The sequence below is a fragment of the Pongo pygmaeus genome, chromosome 12 (assembly GCF_028885625.2).
Source record: "Pongo pygmaeus isolate AG05252 chromosome 12, NHGRI_mPonPyg2-v2.0_pri, whole genome shotgun sequence".
NCBI lineage: Eukaryota > Metazoa > Chordata > Mammalia > Primates > Hominidae > Pongo > Pongo pygmaeus.
In genome coordinates this window covers 39,802,329-39,829,836 of record NC_072385.2, presented here as the reverse complement: position 1 = coordinate 39,829,836, position 27,508 = coordinate 39,802,329, and the positions used below count along the sequence as shown (strand labels likewise).

Below are 27,508 nucleotides of genomic sequence, written 5' to 3'. Positions count from 1 at the left end.
TGTCATGTGGTTAATGATTTGCATGCTTACCCTAGAGAGGGAAAAGATGAAAGAATGCAAAGGGGTATACTTTGTTACTGGGTGGAGTAGATAATTTTTTGTGTCATGATAAGTTAATCACCTATCCCACAAAATGTACCTTCCTGACATTATAAAAATAATACATGGATCGTTGTATAGCTTGTATAAAATGATGGCAGATATTTTCTTGGTACAGGTTTTAACAAAAAGAAGGAAAAGAACATAATCATTAGTGTAGCTGAAGAACTTGGCAATGCTGACAGTTTTGCTAAGAGCCCTTTAAAAAAAAGTATAAAAAATGATTTTCCACAGAGATGTGAAATTTAAGCTTTTCTTAACGTCAATGAGTTACTGAATATTTTATTTTATTTTTCCCTTGAGCTCACTGAAGACTTCCTCTCTCTCTCGGAAGTCCATCTGAAAGATACAGTCTTTCTCTCTTTTCCAGCCTTGTGTTGGCCACAGAAGTAGGCTGAGTTTCTTGTTCATCTTGTGTTCCTTATCGCTCTCCTGTGGTCTTTCTCTTTGGTTTTGGGACCATTTCAGCTTGAAGCCACCTGAGCCAGACCCAGCTCACAGCATTCCACCCTTCATGCCACCCCCTGCACCTCCTAATCTAATATCTTCAAGAGTAGGACTATCCTCTGCCTCTCATTCTTGACCTTTAAAAAGAAAAACCAGTTCTCCCTCACATTCTCCTCAGTGCCCACTTCTCATCCTCATTCTTCTCTTGCTCACTTTCTCTTACATTGAAATTCTACTCTTATTTATCTCTTTATTTATTTCACTATTGTAAACTAGTGATGGAACTAAATTGTCTTTATTTTGCCTTAGGACAGGGGAGTACATTATGTGATTGGTGTCTAAATGAGGGATCATGTATCTTAATTAAAAACTCTACCCAGGATTTGGTTACATTTTGATGAAGTATTATCATAGTGGCATAGAATCTACAGCTAGTGTGTAACAGCTCCAGACTTGAGGAAGGGTGTCTCTGTTTTAAGTGTCCTTGATCATGAGGCTCAAATGGCAAAAATCTGGTAAGAAAGTCCAGGACAGACTCCCTGACTGCTCTCAGATCTCTGTGTGGAAGGTTAGGGTGCTTCCTGCCATCTTCTTCTGGTAGTCCTTGTCAAATTCTTCATTTTGGGCCACAGTAAAATAGTTCTTCCAGTCTCCAGGCATCCCTGAAACAAGGCAAAATCTCAATGATTGCTGTAGGAGTACAGGGAGAGGTAAGCATGCACCCTTAGGACCCCACCAAGAATGGGGAGAAACAGGCAACTTGCCTCTCAAAGGTTGTATAGTGGTGCTGCTGGAAAAAATAAATAATGGAGCATGAAACATTACTGGAAAATCTAAACAGACCATGGGGACCACAGAGTTCCATTTGACATCTTAGACTACAAAGCTTATCTACCTTTCCTCATAAAAGGGGAGATGGAGTGGTCCATAATGCTGGTGGGAAAAGTGGCATAGTTGGCCATTGGGTTTTGCTTCATTACATCAAAGGAGGTGTGATAGACGATTTTATTCAGAATTTCCTCTGATATGTCTTTTTCTAGGAACTTCAGTATCTTCTAAATTTCCCGCTTTGGGTCCTGTATGTGGAAGAGTCACACCAAACAAATCATGTTGGGTCTTCCCTTAGGGGTGATGTTCTATTTGGACAGTATTTGGAGAGAAATGAGTTAAAGGATCATTCGAACAGATTTAAAAAATATTTCTCAAGTGACTCCTAGTGCCAGGCACTGCACTGTCCCAGATACTGTAGCAACACAAAGATGAGGGCTGTCCCTGCCCTCAAGAGGCTTATCTTGAAGGAAAGGAATTAAACATAAACACAAACAATCACAAGGCTGGCTGAGAGAAGTACATGCTGCCTGCGTACAGACAGAGTGCCAGGAGATTTGGTGGGAAGGAGCAATGATATCTCCTGGGGGAGAACAGGGAAGGTTGTGTGAAGGAGGAACAATGTTGGTGGTGAAGCATAGTATAACTAACTCTAGTATTTGGACTACAACAGAGGGCAAAAAGAACCTATGAACTTAACAGAAGGTCACTAAGAGAAGGAATAAAAGGAATCTCAAGTTGACCCAGAAGTATAAATCCTTATTTCTTGGATCTTTTTGATCAAAGAGATACAGAAAGAGAGAAAGCTATAGCTTTTGATTAAATTTCTGAGGACATCTTAGATGCCAGTTTTGTAATTCTAGGATGCTGATGCACTGGGTCATGAGAGTGAATTTGTGCAGCCACTCATACACCATGGTTTGAAATTCAGAAATCAGTCCACTGTCCCAATATATGGGACTAATCCTACCAGTGTTTATATGGATTAAACTTTGCTTTATGATGTGAGGTTGAGGTGTGCAAGAGGGAGAAGGAAGCTAAATTTCTTGAACACAACTATGTACACTTTACAAATATGATAGTGTAAATCTTTACAATGATCTCATGAGATAGACATGATACCATTTTGCAGATAAAGATATCTGGCTTATAAGTGTCAGGATCCAACAGAGTGATTCAACTATAAAGCATGTGCTATTTCCTGAGGAAGAAGAATATTTTGAAAACTGAATTAAAGCAAAGCAGATTTAGAATACCGAGAAAGTAGTTAGAGCTTTTGAGGATAAAACTGAGTTGCAAACAGTGTCATGGACTTGCACTGAAGGCTCTTCTGCAGGAAAGCCCATGCACTAGGATTCTAAATAGGGATCGATGTATCCTAGGATGTGGGAGGATCTGATGGAGATGGCACAGCCCTCACATCCTTCATGTCCTCGTAGAAGAGATAAAGAATGCGGTGCTGGTCTTTTGCATCCCACCATCCCTTTACGTGGTCATACCAGGAACCCCACAGCACTGAGGGGAGGGAGAGAGATGAGATGTCAATGCCAGCATGAAACTTGTAAGACAAACATGAATATTTCAAATAAAAGGGGACATTTAATAAATACAACCAGAAGACAAAGACCTTGGGCAGCATTCTTATTTGCAGAAGACAGGGATTTTTTTTTTAAAGTAGGGTGATGATAAAAAGTATTCTGGATCCCTTGTTTTATATTTCCAACCTTGAACTTATTACTCCATGAAAGATTGCCTTGTGGCCAGGGATTCAACACCTTTATTTTCCTTGCATCGTCACATAGTGCATTGTCAATATCATGCAATAAATATTGTTTCTGAACAAGCTGATTTTAAAAAGACTTTTACTGTGAAAAATTTGTAAGTACTGGATATTTGGGCACCTTCACTCTCCTCAATGGTAAATAGAAGGAAGAGAGGCTCGCTGGGTATTTTCTGTTGTCTCTGCCAACTCCGCTTTCCATCCTCTTGTGCTCTGCTTTGTGCCCTGCAAAGCGACCTGCATGGACTGTGTCAATGACCTCCTTTGCCCTCAGGATTATAGCTAGACTGTGTCAGCAAGAGGCATAGGAAGGCATTTAGAGGCAGAAGGAGAGGAGGACATTGTGTTTATTTCCCTGATGTCCTTCCTGTTGGCTCACTGCTTCCCCCACCAAAGGCTTTAGCTCCAGTCAAGGGGTCCTCTTTTGTCTCTGGAGAAATATGACTCCCTGCTGGTACTCTCCCCAGAATACTGTACTAGCCCTTGTCAGTTTCCTTAAACTCTGCTCGTAGCCTTGTAAATAGTCTCTTTGTTAAAGTCTTCCCAGATGACCCAGTTTGAGTGTGCCATCTACTTCCTCACAAGACCTTGATGGATACGGCCGTTCAATGAAAATTATCTTCCTTTCTGCTGTCAGCAGGTGAATGAATAAGGAAATATGAACTCACAGTTTTCTTCCACTCACCTTTTCCAGCTTTGAATGTCTCAACATATTCCTCCCATGTACCAGGGTCAGGCAACATTTTATTCATTCTTGAGAAATGATAGTAGGAGACCAGACAGTCCTTGGCATTTCTAGCCACATAGATAATTTGGAATCAGCCAGCAAGAGGAATGAGAGGCAGACAGAAAACAAGACAGAGAAATATCATTATTCAGTGCAGAGGACCATAATCTTAGAAAGCCTCTTTGTAGAACCTTGGACTCTCCTATTTGAATGATTGAATGTTCATCCATTTTCTATGATCAAAGGTGACTATCTCTTCCAGTTTGTCTAGGTGCAGTTCCAATTTATAGCTGTGGTCTTAGCATGATCATTAAGAGCACCCCTTTTCTCTGATAGAAGTGTCCTGTTTGCATGGTGCATACTACATTCACCCTAACTGTGATATTTCTGGAGGTTAAGGAGGCTACCCATGTCTTCATCCATTCAGGGTTCTATAACAAAATACCACATGCTGGGTGGCTCATAAACAACAAAAACTTATTTCTCACAGTTCTACAGGCTGGAGAATCCAAGATAAAGGTGCTGGCAGATTTGGTATATGGTGATCATCTGCTGCCTCAAGACAGCCATGTGTTATAATCATGAATCCCATTCATGAGGGTTCCCTACTCATGATCTACCTTTCATAATCATGAATCCCATTCATGAGGGTTCCCTACTCATGGCCTAATCTCCTTTCATAATCATGAATCCCATTCATGAGGGTTCCCTACTCATGGCCTAATCTCCTTTCAAAGGTCCCACCTCCTAATATTATCACTGTTGGGGTTAAGATTTCACATATGAATTTTGAAGGGACAAATGCAGACGATAGCATTTGGTATATTTTTCAGTGCGTGGAGGTTCCCCTTGGCTTTCACTAAGCAAGGAATCTAAACTAGGTTCTAGACTGGGAGGAGCTAAAGCAACTAGCCATCTGGTTTAATTTCCATGATATGAATCCCAGCCTTACCGATAAATTATCACTCCTACATTCATTTGCTGATGAGGATGAAGGACCCTTGAGGCAGTGCTAAGTCCATCTTTGGAGCTGTGTGTGATGGTCTTCTTATAGGGCAGGCATGGTCTGGTGAGAAGGAGCTGACTTCTTGGCTTCTTGTCCTGGTGACCCCTCCTCCCCTCATTACTCTGGCTCCCACCCATCCTACCCTGCTGTATGCAATCTTAGCAGGGCTGGGGAGGAACCATTCTCAGTGGTTTCTCAAGAATTTTTGTCCTGTGTCTCACTATGGAACTTCTGTGTCCAACACAACCAATCATCCAGCCCTATTTTACTCTAAGTGAATTGCCCTAGGTTCTTGCTTTCCATCTTTGCTCACTCAGATGAACGCAATCCTGGCATGACTCTGTTTTTCTGCCCCCTTTCTTGCTGCTGGCTTCCTATCCAGCATTTATGAAGGCATTTATGGTGTCAAAAAGTATGATGCAAATGCAAAGTCTTATTATTATGTACGTATATTTTGTGTAATATTCCTTAATGCTTAAGTTGCTTATTGCCTTCTAGGCCTAAATGGAAATGGGAAGTCCTAGGCTAAACAGGGAACGTATTCAGATGTACATTAGGTGTGGGGTCCAATGTCAAATAAAATTTCTGAGAACTTATTGAATCATCTGTATTAATTTCCAATTGCTGCTGTAACAAATTACCACAAATGACTTAAAACAATGTAGATTTATTCTCTCACTATTCTAAAGCCCTGATTTCATCGGGCTAAAGTCAAGGTGTCAGCAAAGCTGGTTCCTTTAATGGCTCTGGGGAGAATTCATTTTCTTGTTTTTAGAATCTAGAGGCCACCTGTAACTCCTTGGCTCTTGACCCCTTCCTTGAATCACTCCAAATTCTTGCTTCAGTTGTCACAGCTCCTATTTCCTCCTTTGATATGCTTGTTTCCATCTTTTAAATACCCTTGTGCTGATATTTAAGACCAAGACAATCCAAGATAATCTCTCCATCTCGAGATCCTTAACTTAGTCACATCTGTGTAGTCCATTTTGCAATATACAATAATATTCCCAGGTGCTGGTGATTAGATGTAGGTATCTTGGAGTGACTATTATTCAGCCTACCATGCCACCATAAAATGAAAAACTTGGAGTAAGCTCCCTACAGTCTTTTCCTACTCAAATAATTCACACCAAGTCCAAGTGGATAAATGGAAGTGCTGCCACTGAGATGTTTACATTATTTAGAAGACATGATTTTACAAAAAGATGTTAGTATGATGACTAACCAAGTGTTAGTGTGTCTTCTGACAATGAGTCTACAAGATTTGGAAGTAATATTGGTTCTTGAGGAATAAAATTAACATAACAATTAGTGAAGGTATTTATCTGTGGGAATAAACCAAGAAGTTTTCACAAATCCAGGTGATCTGGGTATGATCTCAGGGAAGCAAATCAGCAAATCAGGGAAGCAAAGCAAGCAGATACTTGGAAAACTATTCAATCATATTGTACCTTATTTGGAGATAGAAGATGGACAAAATAAAGAGCTAGTGAGTCATGGAAACTCAGAAAAAAGAGGATGTCAAAAGCAATCACTCGCATCGTGTATCTGAGCACTGCACCAAGGACAGATAGTCTTGGTTAGACTTGACTGTTATGGTTTCCTTCAGTCTAGAAGGTTGAAAGACTCTGCAGCTGTCATAGCTGAAAAACACTTTTTAACATCAACAGACTCTCTCAGCAATCTTCAGATAACTGTTTACAGAGAAGCTTGCCCACAAGCAGATGATATGTTGGTCTAGCTGATACAAGCATTTGGTTCTGCTGAATGGCTATACTTTTCATTGCAAATGAATAGGTCGATATTTTGTTTATATTACACAATTAATTTAAGACTAACTTATAAAGCAGAAATCAAAAGGAAACCCTGCTACAGTCAATGTACACTGCATTTATAGGATCTGAATTAGAAAGTGTCAAAATAAAAATATATTTTTTGAAAATGAAGGAAATAAAGGTCTAACAGTTCCTAGGATCTTGCTTCATGAGATATGCTTTTTGAGAGTCTGTTGATTTCTCAGTTGGTATTAAGGGTGGGCCAAACCAAAATAAGACAAAATCATATTTCTCATCCTGAAAAGAAGAGAAGCAGATTTTGGATACCAAGGTGTACGTAATCTCATCAGGGCAGCCAGATGGTGGCCATGAACACGGGCTGTTCAGATCTCTGAATGTGGAAAGTAAGTGATGGATGGCCTCAGCTGCTGTACTCTGAACCCACTATCATGCTCTTTATAAGACCACATTTCCAAACGTCTGCTCTTGGCTAGTGAGTAACCACAGCAGGCATGCTAAGGCAGGCCCAGTCTATGAGATATGGGATTCTCCGATGGTTGACTTTGGCTAGAGTACTCCCCATCAGCTTGGATGAATCTTGCTCATGGCTGCATTGTAGTGTGAGTTTTCAACTCTCCTTCTTTGCCTCTCCTTCATAGGAGTCAGACTTGCATCATGGTCTTATTGCTCTCCATCCTTATTTGTCTTACTCCTCTTTTCACAGGTTTTCCTCCAAATAATTCTCTTTCAGGTCTGACTCTGCCAGCTCCTTAGAGGACACAATCTAAGAGATCACTCTTCCTCAGGAAATACCTGCTTTGTTTCATTGATCACCTTCTTTGAATGTGGCTTAGATGGCAGACAGTCAGAATAATTTTGTCTGAAAATTTCCCAATATGTACCCAAAAATAATATTTTAAAGGAAGGTGAATCCAGAATGGAGTGTGTGGGAATGTGGAGTAATGCCACCATCTGCCCTATGGCTCCACTGGCTATCTTTCTTTTAGTGTCTTTGACTGTTTCTACTTAGAGACATTATTTGGCCATGCCATTCAAACTCGGTTTGAAGACTTGGCTCTTCTTACCTTTGAATTTTCTTTCCAGAAGGAAGGTGGTAGCATCTGAACAGGCAGATGAGTCTTCAGAGTTCTAGGAGAAGGCATTTTGTTTGCCAGATCCAGACCTGGGAAATAAGGCCACACAGTTCAGCCAAACATTTCTCATCAGCTGCATAGATTCGATATTAGTACTGTGCCAATCGTTTGAAATCAGATTGACCTAACAGTCAGCTCTCTGTCTAAAATAATAATTTTTATGCCTATGTTCCCTTTCTGATGACAACTTTACTGCTCATTCTGGTAGAGGAAAGCAGTGATGAAATATTGAAAACTATGGAGGCACATTACTTCCCTTAGTTGTTGGGCATTGGTGTGTGCTTGTGTGGGCAGATAAAGATGTTTGAGGTTGGTGAGAACAGCTCTATAATAGCCCCAGTAGCTCTAAAGCATGCAAGATTGTCTTTCAACTTTTACTTTCAAGGCCAAGAACCACAACAGCCATCAGACATGTGCAAGCATTATGCTGGGAAATATTTTTGGTTGAAAAACTGCCTTATAGTGATCAAGTCATTTTTCCAAGTTAGTAAATGTGAAAGCCAGGATTAGAAATCAGTGAGTCTATGAGTGTGGAGAGTCAAGGAAGAGAAGTTTTGTGAAAAACAGTAGAGAGGCAACAAAGATTTGGATAAAGCACAGAGGACGTATTCCTGGAAATAGAAAGTCCAATGCTAACTGCTAAAATGCTGAATATAGGCTGGATGTAGCCATGTGCAGCACCAACTTCAGGGGAGAGGTTTGCAAGTAAAGCATAAGTGTCAGTAATGGAGAAGATAGCTTCTGATGGAGAATGAGATATGTAAGGAAAGGGAAGTTCTCCTTGGAGGCACAGCAGTAAAGGGATAGAAGGAAGCAAGAGGGAGAAAATTAAAGTAAAAATTTTGCATAAAAGAGAGAAAGAAAAAGCATGCCAATTTCTTCTCCTCCCCACTAACCAGTACTAAATACTTATAAACAAAACTGCTCAGAAGAAGGCAGAACTGACAGAAGAGGATGTTTTCAAACTAGAAACTATGTTCATGAAGTATATAAAAATAGGAAAAAAGCACAGATTTCATTGACACAAAGCTACTATAAAGATCAAAGAGTCAAATAAAAAAAAGCTGAAAATGAAAATGCAACATTTTAAACTAAATTAAATATCTTGAAACAAACATTTGAGAATATGAAAATAAAATCTGACATCAGAACTACAAAAAGTAAGGACAGACGTGGACGAAAAAGGAAAGTGAAAAAGATTTGATTGAACTCAACAGAGAAGTAGAAGAAAAGGCAAAATAGCATTAAAAATTAAATTATAAAGTAGATAATGGGGAATAGATTTAAATGAAAATATAAATGCTATTGAAGAAAAGCACTAAAACAATTAAGACAATGACACAAGAAAAAGAAAGAAGTAAAAAGTTTCAGAGAGCAAGTGGCTGACATTGAAGACAGGTGAAGAAAGTCTAACATTAGTAGAAATTGGAGTCCCTGAGAAGAAAATGAAAACAGTGGAATAAAACTAGTATTTAAACCTGTAATCTGAAACAGTTTTCTAGAGAAAAAGACTGGAATTTATATGTTAACCATGGGGTATTGGGAAAGTTGATTCATAATGATCAACTCTGAAATATATGTTAAAATTATTATATTTTATGATTAAAAAAATTCATGCCTTATGCAAAAGATTAAATAATCCTGAAGGTGAATAGAACCAAACTGGCATCAGACTCCTGAAAACATCATGAAAAGCAAAGAAACTGTTGATCAACATTTTAAAGAAATTAGGGACAGAAAATGTGAAAGAAAGATGTTATCCCCAGGCAGGCTGTGCTTCAAGTACCAAGGATAGACCAAAAAAAGGTTTAAATGTGCAAGGACTAGGGAATACAATACACATGTGCCTTTCCTGATCAATTAGCTAGAATAGGTTCCATTCAATCAATAAATGACTTGGAAATCTTTGCAAAAAGGATCGATGGTGAATATTTCACATTATATAATGTGAATAATGTAATATTTCACATTATATAATTTACAACTAAATTAATGAGGATAGATCAAGAGTAGAAGAATAATGTGTAAACCTTATAGGTTCCCACAAAGTAGTAATAATACAACTTAATATTTGAAATATGATTATTTGCTGTTGTATAATTAATAGGGGGAGTCACAGTATTCCTTTGAAACCAGCAGATCAGATAGTAAAAAGTTAAGTAAGAGAAAGGAGGAATTAAGGTTTTGTAAAGGCTAATAATACACAAGTAACCACTACAAAAAAATACACAAACTTTTCTAAATACAAACACACCATCGAAACAAACAATCCCCCACTTTTTTAAAACAAAAAGGAAAATAAAAAGGATATACTAAATAGGGAAAGAAACACAGTAAATATTACTTTTTACAACAGTAATTTGAACAAATGATGATATGACATAATTGTGACCAAACATGTCAGTCATATCAGTAAATGTGAGTGGTTTAAATAACCTATTAATATTTTTCAAATTGGCTCATAAAACCTAACTATATGCATTGTACAAGTGAATACCCAGAAACATAATAATTAATATAAGGTAAAAATAAAAGAATGGATAAAGATATAAAACACAATGAAAACTATAAGACAGCAAGGATTGTGGAGAGGAAGATGATGAATAGAAGGCTCCACTGATCATGCCACCTCTCTGGCCCCTCTGCCATGCAAGGAATGCCACTTTAATAACTATCTATACCAAAGAAGCACCTTCATAAGAACCAAAAATCAGATGAGCACTCACAGTACTTGGTTTTAACTTTGTATCCCTGAAAGAGGCACTGAAAAGGTTAAAAACAAAACAAAACAAAATATGACTCTTGAATTGCCAACAACACCCCTCCTTCGCCCCCATGAAGTGGCAGTGTGGTGCTGAGAGCGTTTCTGTGCATTGGGGTAGGGAGAGCAGAGCAATTGTGAGGCATTGAACTCAGTGCTGTCTTACAGCAGAAAGCAAAATTGGACCAAACTCAGCTGGCGCCTGCCCATGGAGGGAGCATTTAAACCAGCCCTAATCAGATGGGAATCACTGATTCTAGTGGTTGGAATTTGAGTTCCTGCAAGCCTTATCACTGAGGTCCAAAGTGCTTTGGGGCTGTAAATAAACCCAGAAGGCAGTCTAGGCCACAAGGACTGCCACTCCTAGGAGAGTCCTAGTGCTGAAATGGGCTCAGAGGCAATGGACTGGTCAGGGTATATGACCTACTGAGATACCAGCCCATGTGGCTAAGGGAGTGCTGGCATCATCCCTCCCCTATTTCCAGGCCGCACAGCTCATAGGACCAAACGAGATCTGTTACTTCCATTTGAGGAGAGAAGTGGGAAGAGTGGGGTGGAGTTTGTGTTGCATCTTGGATACCAGCTCAGTCACAGCAGGATAGGGCACAGGTCAGAGTTTTGAAGCCTCCCTTCCAGGACCTAGCTCCCAGACATTTCTAGACACACTTTGGGCCAGAAGGGAATCTGCTGTCTTAAAGGGAAGGATCTTTAAAAATGAGTCTTGGCCAGGCATGGTGGCTCATGCCTGTAATCCTAGCACTTTGGGAGACTGAGGCAAGCGGATCACGAGGTCAGGAGTTCGAGACTAGCCTGGCCAATATGGTGAAACCCCATCTCTACTAAAAATACAAAAATTAGCCAGGTGTGGTGGCATGCGCATGTAATCTCAGCTACTTGGGAGGCTGAGGCAGGAGGATCGCTTGAACCTGGGAGGCGGGGGTTGCAGTGAGCCAAGATCACACCATTGCACTCCAGACTGGTCGACGAAGTGAGACTCTGTCTCAAAAAAAAAAAAAAAAAAAAAAAAGAATGAGTCCCAGCAGCATTCATCACCTGCTCACTGAAAAGTCCTTGGGCCCTGAATAACCAGCAGCAACATTCAGGTACTATGTTGAGGGCCTTGAATGAGACCTTGAGACATGCTGGCTTCAGGTACCAGCTTGACCACAGTGGGGTACAGCACCGAGTAGGCTGTTGGAGACTCTAATTCCAGAACTTGGCTCTTGGATGATATTTCTGGACCTTCCCTGGGGCAGAGGGGAGACCACTTCCCTGATGGGTGTGTCCCAGGCCAGGCAACATTCACCACAAGCTGACTGAAGAGACCTTGGGCCTTCAGGGAACATCAGTGGTAGTCTGGCAGTATTCCCTATGGGCCTGTGGTGGCAGTGGCCATGGGATGAGGCTCCTCTGCCTTTGGAAAGGGGAAGGAAGGGTGGGCAGGACTACATCTTGTGGTTTGAATGCCGGTTTAGTCACAGTACAATAGAACACCAGGTAGACTTCTAAAGTTTTTGACAGTAGTCTCTGGCTCCCAGATGCCACCTCTGGAGCATGTGGGAACTCATGATGAAAACCCTTATAAAACTGGGTATAGAAGAAACATACCTCAACATAATACAAGCCATATATGACAGACCCACAGCTAGTGTCATACTGAATGGGGAAAAACTGAAAGCCTTTGCTCTAAAATCTGGAACATGACAAGGATGCCCACTGTCACCACAGTTATTCAATACAGTACTAGAAGTCTTAGCTAGAACAATCAGAGAAGAGAAGGAAATAAAAGATATCCAAATTGGAAAGGAAGAAGTTAAATTATCCTTGTTTGCAGATGATATAATCTTATATTTGGAAAATCCTAAAGACTCCACAGAAGAACTATTAGAGTTGATAAAAAAATTTGGTAACACAGCAGGATACAAAATCAACATACAAAAATAAGTAGCATTTCTGACAACAGTGAATGATCTGAAAAAGAAATTTTAGAAGTACTCCTGATTATAATAACTACAAATAAAATTAAATATCTAGGAATTAACTTTATCAAAGAACTGAAAGATCTTTATAATGAAAACTATAAAACACTGATGAAAGAAGTTGAACAAGAAACCAAAAAATGGAAAGATATTCCGTGTCCCTGAATTGGAAGAATCAATATTGTTAAAATGATCATACTACCCAAAGAAATCTATATATACAATGTAATCTCTATCAAAATACTGATGACATTTTTTCACAGAAATAGAATAAACAATCCTGAAATTTACATGGAACCACAGAAGACCCAGAATAGCCAAGGCTATCATAAGCAAAAAGAACAAAATTGGAGAGATCACATTACCTGACTTCAAAAAACCAAAGCACCATGGTACTAGCATAAAAACAGACACACAGATCAATGGAATGGAATAGAGAACCCAGAAACAAATCCACACTCTTACAGTGAACCATTTTTGACAAAGGTGCCAAGAATATGCACTGGGGAAAAGACAGTCTCTTCAAAAAATGGTGCTTGGGAAAACTGGGTATCAATAAGCAGAAAAATGAAACTAGACTTCTATCTCTCACTGTATACAAAAATCAAATCAAAATGAATTAAAGACTTAAACCTAAGACCTCAAACTATGAAACTACTACAAGAAAACATTGGGAAAACTCTTCAGGACATTGGTCTGGGCAAAGTATCTTGAGTAATACCCCATAAGCACAGGCAACAAAAGCAAAAATGGACGAATGGGATTACATCAAGTTAAAAAGGTCCTGCCCAGCAAAAAATACAATCGACAAAGTGAAGAGAAAATCCACAGAATGGGAGAAAATATTTGCAAACTACCCATTTGACAAGGGATTAATAACCAGAATATATAAGGAGCTTAAACAACTGTATGGGAAAAAATCCAATAATCCAATCAAAAATGAGTAAAAGATTTGAATAGACATTTCTGAAAAGAAGACAAACAAATCACAAACAGGCATATGAAAAGGTGCACAACATCATTGATCATCAGAGAAATCCAGATCAAAACTACAATGAAATATCATCTCATCCTAGCAAAAATGGCTTATATCCAAAAGACAGGCAATAAACAATGCTGGTGAGGATGCAGAGAAAAGGGAACTTTTCTACACTGTCGTTGGCAATGTAAATTAGTGCAACCACTATAAAGAACACTTTGGAGATTCCTCAAAAAGCTAAATATAGAGCTGCCATAGGATCCAGCAATTGCACTGCTGGGTATGTACCCAAAAGAAAGGAAATCAGTATATCAAAGAGATATCTGCAATCTCATGTTTGTTGTAGCACTGTTCACAATAGCCAAGCTTTGGATGCAAGCTAAGTCTCCATCACATGAATGGATAGACACACTTCAGGCCAGAAAGGAATTTGCTGTCTTAAAGGGAGTATTATCCAGCCATAAAAAAAGATCCTGTCATTTGCAACAACATGGATGGAACTGGAGATCATTGTATTAAGTGAAATAAGCCAGGCACAAAAATACAAACATTGCATATTCTCACTAAAAATCTAAATTGAACTCATGGAGATGGTTACCAGAAGCTGGGAATGGTAGTGTGGGTGTTTGTGGGGGATGTGGGGATGGTTAATGGGTACAAAAATTAGTTAGAAAGAATTAATAAGACCTACTATTTGTTAGCACAACAGAGTGACTATAGTCAATAACAATTTAATTGTAAATTTTCAAATAACTAAAAGAGTATGGTGGATTGTTTGTAACACAAAGCATAAATGCCTGAGGAGATGGATACCCCATTCTCCATGATGTAATTATTATGCACTGTATGCCTGTATTAAGACATCTCATGTATCCTGTAAAAATATACATTGACTATGAACCTACAAATGTTAAAAATTAAAAAAGGAAAGCAAGGATTGTGATGCTATAAGATAAATTAAGATTCAACCCCAAATATGTATGACACAAAGAAGAAACTTCATAATGTGAAAGATTCCATTATACTAATAAAATATAGTAACCATGGATATCTATGTACCACATAATCAAGTAACCACTTATGCCAAACAGAAACCACAGCAGATGCAAACAGAACACATTAATAATAGGATATTTTAACTTTCAGTGCAAAATAAGTCAACTGGAAAAAAAGAGAAGAATACAAAGTGTTTAAACAATATAATATGTTAAATCTTTTGAGTAATAGAGAATATACTTTCTTCTCAAGCAAACAGAAAATTCACAAAATAATTATATATTAAGGCACAAGTAAAACAGCAGTAGATTTGATAGCATTGGCATTTTACAAACAATGGTCTCTTATCACAATGTAATAAAACTAGAAATCAAACACAAAGACAAAAACCAAAGAAGCACTTTCATCTGGAAATTAAAAACTTCTGCTAAACACCACTGGTATAAAATTACAAAAATTCTGAAAAATGTAGTGAAATTAAATGTAACAAAACACTACATATTAAAAACAAGTACATTTAACATGATGATCAGACAAAAATTGATAGCCCTAAACAAAGAATGAATTTAAATACATGAGTTGAATTCCCAAGTCAAAAAACATTTGACTAAATGCAACAGTGGTTTATTATTAAAAACTCTGAGAAAACAAGGAATAAAAAGAAACTTCTTCACTCTGATAAATGATATCTAAAAAAATCTGCATCTAATATTATACTTAATGGTGAAAGAACAAATCCTTTTCCACTAAGATCAGGGAGAAGGCAAGAATGTTTGCTCTAATTATTTCTATTCAATACGGCACTGGAGACTCCAGATGATAGTGAAATATGGGAAGAAAAAAGAAATAATAGAAATCAAGACTAGAAAGCAAGAAGTAAAATTGTCTTCATTCAAAGAAGACATCATTGTCTGTGTAGAAAATCCACTATCCAATTGAAAAGTACAAAAAATCTAGAACTAATAAGTCAAGTTGCAAGATACAAGGGCCAACAAAAAATCAACATATTTCAACATATCAGCAATATATAAATAAAAATTAAAATACAACAATATTAAAATATATTTTAATAAAATAATAAAAATCCTTATGATTAAATTTGACTAAAGATGTGACAGGCATAATGAAAGTTGTAAATCATTACTGAGTGATATTTAAAACATTCTAAATAATTGGAGACATAAAGCACTTTCATAGGCCAGAAAAGCCAATTTTGTTAGGGTATTAATTCTTTCCAAATAGATGTATAGATTTAATGCAATCCCAGCCAAAATATGAGGAGGTTTTTGTTTCTTTGTTTGCCTGTTGATTTTGGTAGGAACTGACAACTTGATTATAGAATTTATATGAAAATGCAAAGATCCTAGAATAGCTAAAGCAAAAAAAAAAAAAAAAAAAAAAGAGAGAGAAAGAAATGGGGAGGTCTTATTTCTACTTAATTTCAAAACTTATAAAACTACAGGAATTATTATAAAACAGTGTAATATTGGCATAAAGAACTGATACATCAAGGAGAGAAGCAGAATAGAAAATCCAGAAATATACCCATACATAAACAGTTAATTAATTTTGGCAAAAGAGTCAAGACAATTCAATGGGAGGAAAGATTAAAAAATATTTTTCAATAAATGTTGCTGAAATAATTGTCCCAATCAATAATAGGGTTTCAATACATATTGGGTATTGTTATTTTACAAATGAAGAAGAATTAAGCTCTGAGATGCTTAATGACTTGCTCAAGGTACCCAGATAAAAAAATCCATACCAGCATTTGAAGCTGGACTGTGTGATTTTAACATCTATGCCTTCCCACCAAAGGCTTGTCTCCTACTGTGAAAACTACTATTTATTACAATTGGCTTTATAAAAACATGTCCTTTATTCCCAACTTGATTACAAAATCTTCAAGGGTGCCTTCTCTGTCTTGCATTTCTTAGTATATTTGGTGTAAAGTGTAATGATTTATGGCAGTACTTTTCTCCCCAGGTGTTTTGACATGAACCCCCTTCAAACTTCTTCCCAGTTCCTTATGGACATAGTTTCTAAAAGGCTAACTGCAGAAATGATTTTCCTCTTAGGTGAAAACTGACCCAGTACAGTGGTTCCAACGCCGTAGGTCTCACTCGGGCAAACTTACCTGAGTTGAGAGGTGGGGGCAGCGCCCACTCGATGAAAGGATGGCGGTCAAATGTGTTGGCCCTCTGGCACTTCTGCACATCCCCATCATTTTGGTTCATGTCCACAATCTCCTGTGTCCAGGTTGTGCCTAGAAGCATTGGTTATTCTCATCTTCACCCACTCGTGGCATAATTTAATTCTATTTTCATGGTTACTCATGTATTTAGTTAATCTCCCAATTGCTGAGTGTTGAGCAGGATCAGCTCACCCGCCCTCTCTTCCATATGACCCCCAAGGTGAGCGGGGCTTCCACCTACCACCCAGAGTGGGTGGGGCCTCTTCTCTGAGCACCAGCCCCCATCTGTGCTCATTGATTATCATGGTCTGCTTACATATTAGCTTCCTTGCCACTAAGAGCTCTTTGGAGGTAGGGACTCATTCTTTTTTTTTTTTCCTTTATTCCTAGTACATACCATGGGGCTTTGTCCCTAATGAATGTAGCTTCGTGGTTGAATATTGAAGCAAACGAAAGTAGGGAGATACAAAGATGAATTAGCCATTATATCTGCTCTAACAAGCTTACAATATTTTGGGAGGAGATAAGTTGTGACAGAGACTGCTTCTTGCCATAGCTACTATGCATTCTTCCCTTCCCTTTCAAATTAATAGATTCTCAATTTTTAGCTTGGCATATAGTTGTTTGGCTCAAAGGTTATATTTTCTACTATTTCTTGCAGATAAATGTGGACATGCCAGTAAATTCTGGGAACCTGTCATGAAAGGAAAGAATATGGCCTTATTCCTTCCTTCCTACCTCCTTGCTAGTATTTGGAATGTGCCTGTGGTGGTTGGAGCCCCAGCAGTCATACTGGACCATAAACTCAAAAGCCACACCTGAGGATGGTGGAGCAGAAAGCTAGAAGGGACCAGGATAGCTCATGACCAAGGCAGCCGCTGTTTCAGCCCCAGGCTACCAGCCTCCTGACTGCTCTTCCCTTTGTGTTATTTTGGGTTTTCTAACACTTGTAGTCAAATAGAATCTTCACTGATACAGAAGAGGACTGTAAATGGACGTGTGGGTAGGCAAAAAGGTGGACTGAAGCAGAGAGAGCTAATTGTCCACCAAATATCCATTCTCTTCTTACTACTTTTGATGTCTCTGTGGCTTGCAGCCAAACCTGATGCTAACTGAAACATGAGACCCATACACATAACCGAAAGAGAAACTGTTCCAGGAAGGGCTGTAATGATGTGTAAAGGGCTCCGGGAGTTCAGAGGAGGGCGGACTCACTGCAGAAGGCGTCAATAGGGCTCAGTGGAGGAAAGGGGATGGTAGCTCTGAAATGAAGGGCTGAAGTAGGAATTGAATGTCCATCTTCACAAAGAAGGCACAGCGTCCTAGGTGAGGAGCCTCAGGAGCTAAGAAAAAGGCATGCATATTCCACACTGGGAAGGAAGGAGGGCTCACAGGAAGTTGAGAGGCGCTGGGAGAGATGGGGGAGTAAGACTGGGGAAGCATTGAGGCCTTTGGATGGAGGGCCTTGGGGCCAACTGCAGAATTTCCCATGCAAACCGAAACAAAATTTCTGCCCTTAGGTAATACAGGTTTACCTTCACATCTGGGCAAAGAAAAGTGTCCAATGCAAATCAAACAGAAAGGAGATTCTAGAGAAACTGAAACCTACTAATAGCAAGCCCCTACCTAAGTTTATTAAGAAAGCCCTGGCCAGCCAATGCTGAGTTAATAAGAAGGCAGTGAGGCTAAGGAGGGGAGGTTGGAGCCAAAGAGGACAGAAACACATTTCCATGAAATGTGGTGAAGGGACCCTTTTCTGAAATCTTTCTGGTTATGAATTTCTTCATGTTGAGTCAAGTGACCACTGAGAGACTTTCCCAAACTCATTAAAGTCCTTTACCTCACTTGGTCACACTGTCTGAAATTATATATTCAGATAACATGGGGATTACGAGGCATCATCACAGTCTTGCTGGTGGTGATGTTCCCATTCCTCCACCCTGCACAAGCCTAGGATGCTCTTTGCCATTTCCGACTTTTGCTTTTCCCACAAACTCCTCTTCCTTTCATAAGATGCTGGTAAATGCCACCTTCCCTTTCTCACATCTTCCCCATCATACTCACATAAATTTTGGCCCCAACTCTGTCAGTACTTTTTAGAGTGGGGTGAAAGCATTCAGTTCCACATCTGTCTCCTCCACTGGAAGGAGCTTCTTAAGGGCAAGAACTGTGGTTAATTCTGGCTTAGCAGATGGGAGCAAGGACTGGCTGGTTGGCAAGTTTACTGTAAGAACCTCTATGCTCTTTGTAATTCCTTCAGTCCTTTGGGGATTTGGGATTCTGGCAATCTCTTTTACAGGGACCAAATGAAAGGAAGATCTTGGATTGTAGAGGATTGGAGATCATGAGCAAGTCTTGTTTTCATTTTTTCCAGGGCCAGCACTGGTGAAAACCTGCATTTTTAAATTGGGAGACTCACTCCAGGTGTCAGTGCTCTGCTAAATCTGCCTTTCCTGCCATTTCCTCATACCCACGTGCCTTTGCATAGGTTGCAATGAGGAGATCATCAGGTTTTGCTTGGAAATTCCAGATTTTGACCCAATTATCACTAATCATTTTGTCCATGAGGATTCCATTCACTTCTCTAGTTTCTGGGTGTAGAAATTTTTCCTCCAGCTGAAGCTCTTTCATCTTCTCCAAGGACATCTTACTGGGAGGACTGGACAGCTGCTTAAAACAAAGGTGTGCTGTGTCATTTCTAATACTTAGAACAGTCAGTCCTTTTTTAAAAAAGACTATTGTCTGAGAGAGTCAGAAGAGACACATAGTGGGAATTTATTACTGTGTTTCATGTTAATTTAAGTGAGAGATGTAAAAACTGTGGGAGCCTGAGAATTGCAAATAGCTTTGTTTCTGGGTAAAGAAAGATGGTAAAGAAATAAGTGCACCTCTGATGGGGATGAACGCTAGGGAGGACCACAAACCTGGGAGATTTTTTAGCTAAGAGCTGGTTTGTGTTGGCTCATCAGAGACGCCTGAGGCCTGAGCCACAAGCAGAGGCCCTGGCGTGGAGCCCAGGGACAGAGGGGCCACTCAGTTCACAGACTTTTGTCAAGTTTGAGCAAGGAAAGGAAGGCTCTCATGCAGTCAGTGCTTAGACTGGTTGGATGCAAACCAGTACTGAAGCAGGCTGGGGGTGGGCCCACTAGATTGCATCTGACCCAGCCTACCACAGAGCTGGGAGAAGGCACAGAACAGGCTTCATTAAGTCATGTTGGGTCTCTATAAGACAGTGATCTTCAGAAGGTTTCAGTCTGGTGGTCTGGGTTACATAGAAATTTCCCTGCATGTTTACAACTCTAGATCTCAAAGCCTGCCCAAATCTCTGTGGAAGAGCGATATGGCAGCTATGGAGGAACTTCACTTTTCTGGGGGAGGAACTCAAACTAGCTTGGGATGTCATCATTATTCCCATAGTAGTTCACTTTAGTTCACTATAGTGAATCTTAGTATATACTTATTAATGTTTCATGTAAAAATGATTTCCTTCTACCCAGAAGGTGCAAGTACAATTGATGCTTCAGGCTGGGCACAGTGGCTCACGCCTGTAATCCCAGCACTTTGGGAGGCCGAGGCGGGTGGATCACGAGGTCAGGAGTTCGAGACCAGCCTGGCCAATATGGTGAAACCCCGTCTCTACTAAATATACAAAAATTAGCCAGGCTTGGTGGTATGCACCTGTAGTCCCAGCTACTTGGGAGGCTGAGACAGGATAATTGCTTGAACACAGGAGGTGGAGGTTGCAGTGAGCCGAGATTGCACCACTATACTCCAGCCTGGGTGACAGAGTGAGACTCTGTCTCAAAAAAAAAAAAAAAAAAATTGATGTTTCAGAAATATGTAATGTGCTTCCAGCACACATTTTCTGTGGTATTCATGATCTCATTTAAGAACAAAATTGATGGGTTTCCAGTACCTAGTAGGATAGCTTTAATAAGGCCATGGAGATGTAGATATTAACTTAAAGGAGCAATTGCAAAGGTGCAAAGTTTCTGCAGGCCGATGGAGTCAACCATGGCAGGTGTTAACACTGTACCTGGTAGTGCTACTGCTTCCTCCTAAACGGAAGACATGTTCTAATGAGTTCTTTTAGAAGTTGTTCTAAGTTTGGGTAGGATTTTGAGATATTAAAAAGATGGTATGATTTTTCAAGTGTGCAGAAATGTGATCTCTGAACTATTCCAAAGGAAGCCTCAAAGAAGAGAGAATCTGGTCCTTGATGGGCATCCCTTTTCATCTCCCATCACTCCCTTGCCCCCATGACCTGTGTCTTCTCATCGTTGAACTTACTTCGATCTCCTGAACAACCTTAGACCTTTCGTGACCCTGTTTTGTGTCCCTATACCCATGCTCCTAGGTAATCAATCTTCAACTCATTCTTTAAAACACTCTAAAATGTAACTCCACTAAGCTTTTTTTTTTTTTTTTTTTTTTTGAGACAGAGTCTCTCCCTGTTGCCCAGGCTGGAGTGCAGTGGTGCAATCTAGGTTCACTGCAAGCTCCTCCTCCCGGGTTCACGCCATTCTCCTGCCTCAGCCTCCTAAGTAGCTGGGACTACAGGTGCCTGTCACCGCGCCCGGCTAATTTTTTGTATTTTTAGTAGAGACGGGGTTTCACCATGGTCTCGATCTCCTGATCTCGTGATCCGCCTGCCTCGGCCTCCCAAAGTGCTGGGATTACAGGCGTGAGCCACCGTGCCCGGCCCACTAAGGTTGACCATATGTCTTTTAATGCATGGTTAACATTTGGAAAAATCTCTGTTTCCACTTTAGACACTATGTTCTGGAAGAGAAAGGATTAAGTCATTCATTTAGCTCAGAAAAAAAAAAGTCAAATAGATGTTATCTGTTCCAGGGAGGTAGCACAGAATATGTAAACAGCTTATTCTATAAATTGGAAAGTATACACCTATTACTTTTTCATCACTTTTGTACCAAACCATATTTCCTTGTGGTATTTTATGAATGGAACTAGGCAGAGCCCGTGTGACCAGAAATATGACCCCTAGCACCCCTTCTTCAGCAGACTCCTGTAGCTCCTGTGACCTAGGCCAGATGCCACTAGTGCTATGTTGAGAGAATGTGGAGCTGCAGCTGAATCCTGTCGCTGGGGACTTTCAAGACATCCTTGTGTGTTCAGAGGGACGCATTTCACCTTGGCCTCTGAACAGGAAGGAGCCCTTTCACTAACTTCCTCTGCAATCACACAGCACTGGGAAGAATGAAGCAATAGGCACGATAATGTCTCCCAAAGGTGTCTATGTCCTGATGCCTGCAAACTGTGAATATGTCATCTTCCATGGCAAAAGGGACTTTGCACATGTGGTTGAGTGAAAAAACCTTGAGATGGGGAGACTATCCTGCATTATCTGGGTGAGCCCAATGTGATCAGAAGTGTTCTTATAAGAGGAAGGCAGGAGGTCATGTAATAGTGAAATAGCAAAAGAATTAATGTAACTAACTATTTTTGTTGAAGGGGCCTTTAACTCATTTTATATGTAGGCTGAGATAATTTTGGAGTAGTGAGATAATATATAAAAATAACAATCATGTAGTTTTAAAAACTAACTTTGGGATTAAAAAAAACTATGTTAACAACTATGTTTTTTGAAACATTTATGAAAGCATTGTGACCTGGCCAAAGAGAAAAAAGTTCTTAACCTCCTCAGACCCTCGCTGGCACTCAGATTGTCAGTCACCTGTTTATTGCCACCGTCTCTTCTTCCCCTTGCCCTTAACATAAAAAGAGCCTAAAATTTGTAGTGACTTGAGATGGTACTTTAGGATGCTAGTCTGCCATCTTCTTGGTTTGCTTGCTCTCTTAAAAAATCTGCTTTTCCTTCCACCAACTCTTGTCTCTCATGTTTCTCTTTCGAGTGGCAGGCGGCTGAATCTGGGTTTGGTTAAAACTATGGAGCCCAACATGTGGCTGTGTGCCTCAGGTGGTCTATCCTTCCTGGTTTCCAATGGATGGAGCAATTGCTGTAGCAGCACAGCAGGGCTGCTACCTGGCAGAGTTACACTACCAGGCAGAACAACAACCACTTGTTGAGTGCCATCTGCTTGTGGCTAGCTGATCTCATGGCTAGGATTCCAGGGATGTCCCAGCAACTGTTGAGAATACTTTTGTCTCGGGGATCCTTCCTTCTATCCCCGTTGTGGCATCAGCTACCTACAATGCTTCATTGGTGCAAGGAGAAGCAGTGTCTGGGGGAGTCAGTGGACTCCAGGACTGGGTAAGTTGCTCCAGTTTGTATAACTAGGAACTCCCTTCCCCTCCATTTGGGCTTTTCCTCTGAATAAGCCACTTTGTTTTTGTCTTTGATTGGTATACCCTGTTGGAAAGGGGAATAGTTGCTGGACTTTTACCCAATTTGAGAACTGGTTCGTTTTCATTTGTCTGCCAGTTATCTTTATGCACTCTTGCTTACATGTTTAAAAACATGAGAAAGTTCAAAGGCAAGCCAGGTTGTCTGAGACTCCAGCTGGTTACATATGATGGCCCATTTTATGCACATTTTGAACTGATAGACAAATTATAGCAAGAAAACTTCAGAGCTCAAATGGTTAATCTACAACTATAGAGTTAAACAGAGTCTTCTAAAACTCTGTATTTCTTTCTTTATTTTTTTTTCCTTCCTGCTTTGAATCTACTGCTATTAAACTCCTGGTGTTGAGATAAAACTCACTTTTTATAGTACCACCAATTCAAGGTTATTTGGAGATTTTGTTTTTCTTATACAGTTCAACCAGTTCTGTAGACAATAAACACTCATTTAAAACAAACATCGAAGGGTAGAAAAGTTTTTTTTTAATCAAATTGCCACAAAAACTACTTTAGCCAAAATTTTTGTTCAGTCTTCACTGAATTGCCTATTGACAGATCCCAATTTTATAAAAAATAATTTGGATCTAGCTATCTTTTATAGGCCAGTGATTTCTGTGATGCTGTCTCATCGCAAGAGTTCCAAGGTAAAAGCTGTTAAATCTTTGTGTGTATGTATATATGTTTAAATATGTTTAAACATCAGCTCCTGTAATTTTTCCCTCTAATTCTAACTTGTGGCCTGATGCTGAAATGTTTTATCTTAAAGGTCTAAAAAACCAATATTTTCCTCCAGTATAACATGATTCTATACTCTTGGCTTTTCTTAATATGTCTAAATTTTTCAATATAATCAAATAACTTCTCAGACAATTTCTAAGGGTAATGTATCTCCCTCCTATATTCATAACCTTGAACACATTCTTCCTGCATCTGATTAAACTCAAGTACTTTTTTTCATCAGGCTTGACTTCCCGGTTATCTAAATCGACTTCCTGGTTATCTAAATCAACTTCCCATAAAATAGAACAGTCACATTTCAAAAGGTTTTTCTTTGCCTCTTTGAAAACTGGCTTGAAAAGCCAGTTTTTCAAGATAATTTTGTGTTTTATCACGATAATTTTGTGTTTTATCAAGATAATTTTTTTATTATCTTTATTAAGTTTTTGATTACTTAAAAACCTGAGATTTAAAATAATTAAGGTTTTCACATTTATTTAACCTTCTGTATTGCCTTTGTGGTCTTTTAATTATCACTCTTTGTTAAATAAATGACTGTCATTTTACAATAATCTGTAATTCTGTTTCAACCAAATGGTTTGAGCCTTTTAACATCTTTAATAAATGTTCTCAAAATCAAAATTCTAAACTAAGTCTCTGACCTAGACTTATTACTGGGGACTTTTCAAAGCTATAAAAATTAATCACTGCAAGCTTGTAAAATCTTTTTACAACTTCCAGTCAGATCATAGACTCTGGTATCATCACCTCCAGCCACTTAGAAGCGTCCTTATCAGGTGCTATTAACTAATCCTTGTGCTGTTAAGTTACAGGGTTTTGACTCCTGAGTTTACATATTTCATCTAAAAAGTCACCAATTGGCTGGGCATGATGGCTGACACCTGTAATCCCAGCATTTTGGGAGGCGAAGGCAGGAGGATAACTTAAGGTCAGGAGTTTGAGACCAGCCATGGCCAACATGGTAAAATACTGTCTCTACTAAAAATACAAAAATTAGCTGGACGTGGTGGCGTGCGCCTGTAATCCCAGCTACTTGGGAGGCTTAGGCAGGAGAATCACTTGAACCCAGGAGGCAGAAGTTACAGTGAGCTGAGATCATGCCACTGTACTCCAACTTGGGTGTCAGAGCGAGATTTCATCTCAAAAAAAAAAAAGAAAAAAGTCACCAACTGCTGCCAAATCTTAAATGTTGACATCAGTATCTGACACCAACTCAAGTTAACCAAAGCCTTGTCTTTGGAACTCCAACAGAACTCCAGGGGAAAAAAAACTTCAAAACCTAGTTCCCCAGCCATGATGGGATGGGAAGTCAGACACACCTTGCTATGCCCTCTCCCTTTTATGGTTTAGACACAACAACTTACCAATATTAATATTAAATAAAAATCATAATGTGTCCGGAATTTGTGGGTTCTTGGTCTCACTGACTTCAAGAATAAAGCTGCGGACCTTCCCGGTGAGTGTTACAGCTCTTAAGGTGGCGCGTCTGGAGTTTGTTCCTTCTGATGTTCGGATGTGTTCGTAGTTTCTTTTTTCTGGTGGGTTCGTGGTCTTGCTGGCTCAGAAGTGAAGCTGCAGACCTTCGCGGTGAGTGTTACAGCTTTTAAGGCAGCACGTCTGGAGTTGTTCGTTCCTTCTGGTGGGCTAGTGGTCTCGCTGGCTTCAGGAGAGAAGCTGCAGATCTTCGTGGTGAGTGTTACAGCTCATAAAAGCAGTGTGGACCTAAAGAGTGAGCAGTAGCAAGATTTATTGCAAAGAGTGAAAGAACAAAGCTTCCACAGTGTGGAAAGGGACCTGAGCGGGTTGCCACTGCTGGCTGGGGCAGCCTGCTTTTATTCTCTTATCTGGCCTTACCTACCTCATGCTGATTGGTAGAGCCGAGTGGCCTGTTTTGACAGGGCACTGATTGGTGCGTTTACAATCTTTGAGCTAGACACAAAGGTTCGCCACGTCCTTATCAGATTAGTTAGATACAGAGTATCAACACAAAGGTTCTTCAAGGCCTCACCAGAGCAGCTAGATAACAGAGTGTCGATTGGTGCATTCACAAACCTTGAGCTAGACACAGGGTGCGGATTGGTGTATTTACAATCCTTGAGCTAGACATAAAGACTTTCCATGTCCTTACTAGACTCAGGAGCCTAGCTGGCTTCACCTAGTGGATCCTGCACTGGGGCTGCAGGTGGAGCTGCCTGCCAGTCCTGCGCCATGCGCTCGCACTCCTTAGCCCTTGGGTGGTTGATGGGACTGGTCGCGGTGGAGCAGGAGGGGCGGCACTCGTTGGGGAGGCTCCGGCTGCACAGGAGCCTACGGAGGTGGGAGAAGGCTCAGGCATGGTGGGCTGCAGTCCTGAGGCCTGCCTTGTGGGAAGGCAGCTAAGGCCTGGCGAGAAATCGAGCACGGCGCCGGTGGGCCGGCGCTGCTGGGGGACCTAGTACACCTTCCGCAGCCGCTGGCCCGGATGCCAAGTCCTTCACTGTCTGGGGCCGGCAGGGCCGGCCGACTGCTCCGAGTGTGGGGCCTGCCAAGCCTACTCCTACCTGGAACTCCAGCTGGCCTACAAGCGCTGCACTCAGCCCCAGTTCCCGCTCGGGCCTTTCCCGCCACACCTCCCTGCAAGCTGAGGGAGTAGGCTCCGGCCTTGGCCAGCCCAGAAAGGGGCTCCTACAGTGCAGCAGTGGGCCGAAGGGCTCCTCAAGTGCCACCAAAGTGGGAGCCTAGGCAGAGGAGGCCCCGAGAGCGAGCAAGGGCTGTGAGGACTGCCAGCACGCTGTCACCTCTCAGTAAGACTGACAAAACAGACTCTTTCTAACAATAAAATTCCAAATTATAAACAAGACCTAAGGCCATGCCAGGCAAGAGTTAAGTCACACAATCCTACACTTACAAAGTAAACTATGTTCCACCTGCCACAGGTTTTTCTTTTTCTCTAACAGCCAAACACTGGCCTCAAAATAAACAATATTAAAGCAATTTAACTGAAGCTTCACTAGATACTGACTAACTGACCACCAGCCCGTTAGAACAGCCGTAACTACAGCTTTAATTAGACAATAGACTGATTTCAGTAACTTTCTCCTAATAAAAAGACCATGGACAATAGACTAGTTGTGGTTGGTTCATAAAAATTATATATTTGCATGACTTTGGATCCTAAAATAACGTTTTACATATAGGGCCTAATTGTAATATATTTAAATATTAGGTCTCCACCCTAATGTAAGCGTAAGTCGTATGTTATCTACATGTTTTCCAATATATCTTTATAAATATTCGTAACTCCTCCTATAATTTGTTAAATGTATATGGTTTAGCCAACTTATCATATCCGCATAAGAGCCCCAGGTACAGGTGACAGTGGGAAACAGATTTATTAACTTCCGTTTTTTTTTTTTTGATGGAGTTTTGCTTTTATTACTTAGGCTGGAGTGCAGTGGCACAATCTTGGCTCACCGCAAGCTTTGCCTCCCGGGTTCAAGCGATTCTCCTGCCTCAGCCTCTAGAGTAGCTGGGACTACAGGTGTGCACCACGACGCCCGGCTAATTTTTTTGTAATTTAGTAAAGACAGGGTTTCACCACATTGGCCAGGCTGGTCTTGAACTCCTGACCTCTGGTGATCCGCCCTCCTTGGCTTCCCAAAGTGCTGGGATTACAGGTGTGAGCCACTGCACCCAGCCAACTTTCTTATAAATATGGGAGACATATATTCTATAATTA

General features: G+C 40.3%; 1 protein-coding gene across 1 annotated transcript; it reads right to left on the bottom strand.

The window, feature by feature from the left end:
- Positions 1-1,095: 1,095 nt before the first annotated feature.
- LOC129030538 (sulfotransferase 1C1-like) lies at positions 1,096-25,410 on the bottom strand. The gene is given in 8 exon segments (XM_054475936.1): positions 1,096-1,208; positions 1,442-1,622; positions 2,795-2,889; positions 3,840-3,968; positions 7,750-7,845; positions 16,669-16,797; positions 19,200-19,392; positions 25,155-25,410. Coding segments are annotated over 7 exon segments (915 nt in total). The 5' UTR covers positions 19,372-19,392; positions 25,155-25,410.
- Between the last annotated feature and the right edge of the window lie 2,098 nt (positions 25,411-27,508).